Genomic DNA, 6,977 nt, shown 5'->3' on the forward strand with positions numbered 1-6,977 from the left:
GTCTACCCCACGCCCCCTCCTCTTTATATTTTTCTTTCGAATTCCCATTTAAATTTATTTACGAATTACCTTTAATTTTAAAAAAAATTAATGAAAAGATTTTAAGAATTTTGAATTTTAACAATAAAAATAACATAAAAGGTAAGTAAATAATATCAAATTTGATTTTTTAATGTCAAAATGTAATTTTTGATTAAAATGAATAATACCGCGTTTTACGCGCACGCCCATGTGGTCGTTTCCTTAACGAGGGAGGGGGAGGGGTGTTTATGTCATTGCCTGGAGGAGGCGTGGGAGAACATGGGGACGGACACGGCATTGGCCGGGTCTGGGTGGGGAAGGTCGGTAAATGAAGGGGCCCACGCGGTGCTGTGACAGCCTCTCCACTAAGACAATAAATAACACCATGACGATGTGTCGTCTCCTGCTTCATTTTGCTGACAATTGGCGCGTTGTTACTTCCACCCGGGTCTCTCTTCCGACACGTGGCTTTCTGTTCCTGGGGTTTGTCCCGCGAGGCTCAAGATCTTACCGTATCAATTCATCTTATATCGATGCTGTATATTTCCGGGTCGGTAACGTTTTTGGGCCCTTTTGGGCTTTGGATCTTCTTCTTTTATCTATTTTTCTTATTTGCTCAAGTGATTATTTATTTTTTCTAAATTTTTATTTTTCTTTACAAAACAAAATTTGAATTAGGTCACATAATAAGTTAATTGCTAATTAGAATTAAAACTTGAAACTTACAATTTAAAAGTGAAGAGAAAATTATTTAAACTGTAATACTTGCGGGTCAAGGGCAAGCGTTGGTGCAGCAGAAAAGTTTATTCTTTGTGTTCGAAATGTCGTGGATTCGAGTCGTAAAAACAACTTCTTTGTAAAGTAAAAGTAAGATTGCATACAATATACGTTCCCTCCTCGACCCTCGCAAAATAAAGAACCTTGTTGTCTTGGGATTGTCATTTTTTGTAATACTGTTGGGTCCTACCATGAGGGTTTGGTTTCATTTGGTTTCATTTGGGTGGTGCAAATGTTGTTGCCGTTATTGACGGGCAGAAAGAGAATAACACCCCATTTGATGGCAGAGAAGCACATGGGTTATAATTACAATAACATATCTTCATCAATTATGCATTATTTACCAATAATTTAATTACTCTAACTAATTAAATCATCTTCATCATTATATTGCCCAATCTTCCTTAACTGTTCTTTAGGGTTTATGGTTTGGAATATGCATGAAGGGTGGTGATTCTGGTGAAGTGGTTACCTAATGAATTTGGGATTGAGTATTCCTTCCCTTTTCCGACTAATTCAACCAATGACTAGTTTACTAAATCGTAAACAGAATGAGAGAAATTGAATTTAGTTATGTCCATATATTTTATAAATTACTTTGATATTACTTTAAACTTAAGATGCGTCTCAATTCTGTATTTCTACCTTCGTAATATTTTTCTTCTCAGAAAATATTCCAATTTTGTTAATTAAAAGTGTTAGATACACAAACGTCACATTGAATATATTCACGAAACCATTCAAGTCCTCTTCTAACTATGAACACACATTTTCCAAATTGAACATACTTTGGTAAACAACATTACTCTACGTGGTCTGGTGATATTCATCTTCATTTGAAAGTGAAAGGTCTTAGGTTCGAATTTTGTAGATGGCAAATTCAATACCAAATTAAGTTGCACATTATGTGACTTAGCCGAACTCCTTTTCCCCTCAATATAAAAAATATCCATGTACTAAAAAGAAAATAAAACATTACTCTACTTGCTTTGATCTTTTCTTTCAAAATCGTTATTAAAAGTTTTCACGCTGAGAATAATAATTAAGATAGGTGGACAAGTCAACCGATCATTTTTAAGGTCTAGATCCTTTTAGAATCAGTGTGTGGTTGCAAGTTGGAACAATTCCAAGGCGACCGGTCAACTGTGAACTAGGATATGTCGATACAAGTTTCAAATTCCAAATTCCAAATTCCAAATTAAAAATAAAAAATTAGTTCAACCTACAAATAAAAAACGGTCGTGTATTAACACATCAACACGCTCGGTTATTACGAATGTTAATCATTGTTAATTAGTGAAAATAACGTTTAAACATAAAAATGAACGTTAATTAATTAGAAAATAGCAATGGTAATATTTGGTTTTGGTGGAGTTGTGCGTCGACTTGACCTAAACGTTCAAATAGACCATAGAGTACGGAATGTGTAGTGTTTGGGGGCAACGACTCAAGACTCACGTCAACTAGAGTCTAGACTAAGATTATACTTATTTGACCCAAACCAAAAAAGAAAAACCTTAAGGGTTTGGAGCCACAATGGTCCTTAAAATTTGCAAAGTCTTCACTTTGGTCTTTCACTATGAAACTTGATAGAAGTTGATTCTAAGTATGTATACCATATAGATTATTTTCCAATTTACGTGAAAAATCTGCTAATATGCTTGTTAAGTGGAGATGTTGATTTGACAAAAATGCCCTAAAAAAGGTGGTCAAGTGGTTGTTCACGTGACAATTTAATGAGGATGTTGACAGATTTTTCATGCAAAAAATTTAAATGATTTACAATGGACAAATTGAGAAACAACTTCTATCGATTTTTATTGTCAAGAATAGGGATGTCAATTCTAACTATTAAAACCGATAATCGTAGATAACCGCCCAAATGGATTGGATTTGTGTATGAAAATTCGGGTATATTTTGGATATGGTTATAGGGGTCCCAAATCCATATCCGTCATCGAATCCGAACTGAATTATATATAATATACTAGTATTTATATATAATTGTATTATAATATATATATATATATATATATTTATTATTCACTAAATCCATTACCGTGAGAATACAAAAGTTGCACTATGTGAGTTGCATTTTGTAGGCAAGTTAAAAAGTTTTGATATAAATCAAAATCTATGATAATTCAGACCAATAATACTTATGGGAGATATCAAAGATCAACCAACATTATCAATGTTGTCACATCCCAACCCGAGCTCCACCACATCCTGGGCTCGACTTCTTCATAACACGATATTGTCCTCTTTGGACCTCGACCACACATTCACGGTTTTGTTTCTGGGAACTCACACGAGAACTTCCTAATGGTTCACCCATTCTGGGACTTCTCTCGTGCGAACTCACTTAACTTTGGTGAACTCTGAAGCCAGTGAGCTCCCAAAAGGCCTCGTGCTATATGGAGGTGGGTATGTACATATAAGGCATAGAGGATCCATTTCCCTAGGCGATGTGGGATCTAACAATCCACCCCCTTAGGGGCCCGACGTCCTCATCAGCACACTCGCACCACATGGAAGAGTGGCTCTGATACCAAATAGTCACATCCCGACCCAGACTCCACCACATCCCATGCTCGACTCCGCTGTAGCACGATATTGTCCGCTTTGGGCCTGAACCACACCCTCACGGTTTTGTTTCTGGGAACTCACACGAGAACTTCCTAGTAGGTCACCCATCTTAGGATTGCTCTCGCGCGAACTCGCTTAACTTCGGAGTTCCAGTGGACTCCGAAGCCAGTGAGCTCCCAAAAGGCCTCGTGTTATATAGAAGTGGGCATGTACATATAAGACACATCACCCCCTATCCGTTATTCGATGTGGGATGTTACAATCCACCTTTCTTAGGGGCTCGATGTTCTCGTCGGCACACTCGCACCACACGACAGAGTGGCTCTAATACCATTATGTCACATCCCAGTCTCGGCTTCGCCGTAGCACTATATTGTCCGCTTTGGGCCCCAATCACACCTTCACGGTTTTGTTTCTAGGAAGTCACACGAGAACTTCCCAGTGGGTCATCCATCCTGGGAATGCTCTCACTCGAACTCGTTTAACTTCGGAGTTCCGATGGAATTCGAAGCCAGTGAGCTCCCAAAATGCCTCATGTTATATGGAGGTGGGCATGTACGCTTTTGTTGAAAGTGCTTTTATTAGAAGCATATTGAAATTTTCATTAAAAATGCAAGTTTTTCTAAGAGAGTACTTAGTATATGCTTCTTGAATAAGCATCTGATAACACTTGATTAGAAAGTGCTTCTATGACGCATGCGTACTTTTAAGTATTTTTGTCAAGAAAGTTTATTTGTAAAACGGAGTGTTTTGGTGGTTAGAAAATATTTTTAGCCATTCCATAAGCAATTTTAAACATGCTCTTACTTAATGATAACATGGATAATAAACAATTTGTTTAACACTTGTCAATAAAAACAAATCTACTCTCTTTTCGAAGAAAATTGTAACGACCAATGCATGCATGAAAAGCCTAACACAGTGAAGATGTAGAAAGCATGCAAAGGATGCTCAACCTTCCCATATCAGAGCAAGAAAAGCACAAGTTCATTCCTTAACGGCTTCTGATCTTCACACCAAAAATCCCGTCATCGTTTTGGATCATATCCTTCTTTGGCAGCTATAAATACCCCTCAAACCCTACATACCAAAACCTACATTAACAATTTAAGCTCACCATTAAGGTAACTAAACACTCTAGCACTTCATTAATCGATCTCGAAAATCAAAAGTACGAAAAATGAAGGGCGTCGTTATAGCGGCAGTGGTGCTGGTGCTGGCCACGTTGGTTTTGGTTGAACCGGGGCATGCCACGGTCACTTGCCAACAAGCAGTGTCATCTGTGAGTCCTTGCCTTCAATATCTTACCAGCGGCTCTGGCACCCCTCCTGTGGCATGTTGCAGTGGTGTTTCGGGTCTGAGACAGCTCACTCAAACCACCGAAGATAGGCGTACAGCCTGCCAATGCCTCATGGACGCAGCAAATCAAAACCAAGACATTAAGGAAGCTGCTGCGGCTGGCCTTCCCGCGGCATGCCGAGTTCAGATCAACGTTCCAATTTCTAGGAGCGTCGACTGCAACATGTAAGTAATTCATGTACTGTATTAAAAAATTCTTACTAACAGTTGTTGTGTAATCCGCCTGTCCATGTGATTAGAACGTGCTAGGTGTTTCGATGTGTGATCATCACGTGCTTGCTACTGCTAATGTCTTTTGCTTTTGTATGAACAGTATTGAGTAAAATGAAGGCTACAGATTGAGTTGAAATAAAGAGAGAGAAGGCAATGGCTGGGGTTAGGGGAAGGGGTGACGGGAGGAGGGGTACCCAGGTGGCGCGGTGGTGTGCTCCGGCCTCTCCTTTTGTGAAGATTAATGTGGATGCTAGTTGGTCCAAGGCCTCAAAGATGGGATTTGTGGGTTTGATTGCGCGGGACATGGAAAGAAAATTCGTGGCTGCAGCGCGGTATGCTATATCTGCTCCTTCTGCTGCTGCAGCGGAGGCTTATGCGTTGCTGTACGGGTGCCAACTTGGTGACGAGTTGGGAGTAAGGTATGTAATTCTTGAGTCGGACTCCCTTGAAGCGATTAATTGTTTATCTAGTTCGCTGTCTAGGGGTAGTTGGGAGGCATTCCCGGTGCTGGCTCGGGTTAAACAATTGGGGGGGAAGTTCTTTGATTGTCGATGGTCTTGGGTGCCCCGTTCTGCAAATGGCGTGGCTCACAAGATTGCATCGAGTGGTTTTACGGAGATGAGTGATGTCGTTTGGGTCGTTAGGCCCCCATCTTCGTTGGTCTTTGTATTGAATAATGACGGACTACCTTGTCCTCATTAACTTGATTTGGTGGTGCCAGGGTGACACCTCTACTTGGTGGAGGGGTCTTTGTGGTTTTCCCATTGTCACTGCCTGTTTATTGTATGTATGTTTGCCTCTCTGTAGGCCTTTTATGATATGGTATTTGGTGTTCAAAAAAAATAAAGAGAGAGAAGCATGGGGGATGCCGCTGCAGCTGCTATCTTCTTCAACGGCTGCACTGCATTGGCTAGCTTTTGGTTGAACGTCGTCAAGTTATGCTTCTCACTAGAGAGCCATGCTATGCCTACTAGTTTATTCAACCTACTTGTTATGTACGAGATAACATTGTATTTAATAAAATAGAGAAATCTTAGTTGTCTGTTGGATATCTCACTCTATACATATAAACACAGAGATTTTAAATGAAAAAATTCTCACGTCTTAAAAAAAATAGAGTTTAGTTGCTGGATTCACTCTTCATTGAATTTTAATTATTCAAACCAACTACTTTAAATGCCCTTTATATATATTACCAATATTTAGACTGGCCCATATATCACCTGCACATACGAACACTTTACCGATGAAAGTGAATTTAAGCGTGAAAAATAATCAAATCAATGTATCATGCGTTGCATTCCATGTATAATTTTGTTACAACCTGCAACGAACTCGTTTTGGGACACAGCGGGAAGTTTTCTTGTTTTCCCTAATATTGGCAAGTAGTGGAAAACGATCCACATACTTTAAAAGCCTAAATTGTGATTCAGTGTTTTGAGATATGGATTCAAGTAAGAAGTAGCTAGAGAGCATGCAATGCGCTCCCAAAATTACACCACTTGAATGATAACACTGTGAATTAAGCTATACAAATCTATAAGAATTAGAAAATCTCAAAAGTAAAACCTTGAGGAGGAAGAAGGAAGAGAGAAGTTTTGTGTATTTGATAGCTGTTCTCTTACAATACAACCGACTTTCTTACATATACAATAAGAGGGAAATCAGTTTTTATACTACATCTAAATTACACCGACTTATGTCTTAAGCAACTATTGCCTAGGTGGCACTGCTGACATGGTCAATTCCCCCTTTAATCTTAGCTAGGATAGCCTAGCTTAAGATTGAAGCAATGGCGTAGAAAATCGAGTCCATGAAGTCCTTTGGTTAAGACATCGGCAACTTGATCCATAGTGCAAATATATTGAACTGATAAATCGCCACTTTGTACTCGTTCACGAACAAAATGGAAATCTGTCTCCAAGTGTTCGATACGAGAATGCTGAATAGGATTCAAACTGAGAGTAATAGCAGACTGATTATCACAAAATATAACAGGTGGAATAGGCAAGCATTCA

General features: G+C 39.1%; 1 protein-coding gene and 1 pseudogene across 1 annotated transcript; both read left to right on the forward strand.

Annotated features, from left to right (window-relative positions):
- The first annotated feature begins 4,510 nt into the window (after window positions 1-4,510).
- Window positions 4,511-5,069, forward strand: LOC137731419 (non-specific lipid-transfer protein 1 pseudogene; annotated as a pseudogene).
- Window positions 5,070-5,112: 43 nt separating this feature from the next.
- LOC148689866 (uncharacterized) lies at window positions 5,113-5,661 on the forward strand. Its single transcript, XM_088687856.1, has one exon. The coding sequence runs from the start codon at window positions 5,113-5,115 to the stop codon at window positions 5,659-5,661; it is 549 nt and encodes a 182-aa protein (XP_088543982.1).
- Window positions 5,662-6,977: the final 1,316 nt, after the last annotated feature.

This window comes from Pyrus communis, chromosome 16, assembly GCF_041283825.1.
Source record: "Pyrus communis isolate YQ-2024b chromosome 16, ASM4128382v1, whole genome shotgun sequence".
In the NCBI taxonomy this organism is placed as follows: domain Eukaryota; kingdom Viridiplantae; phylum Streptophyta; class Magnoliopsida; order Rosales; family Rosaceae; genus Pyrus; species Pyrus communis.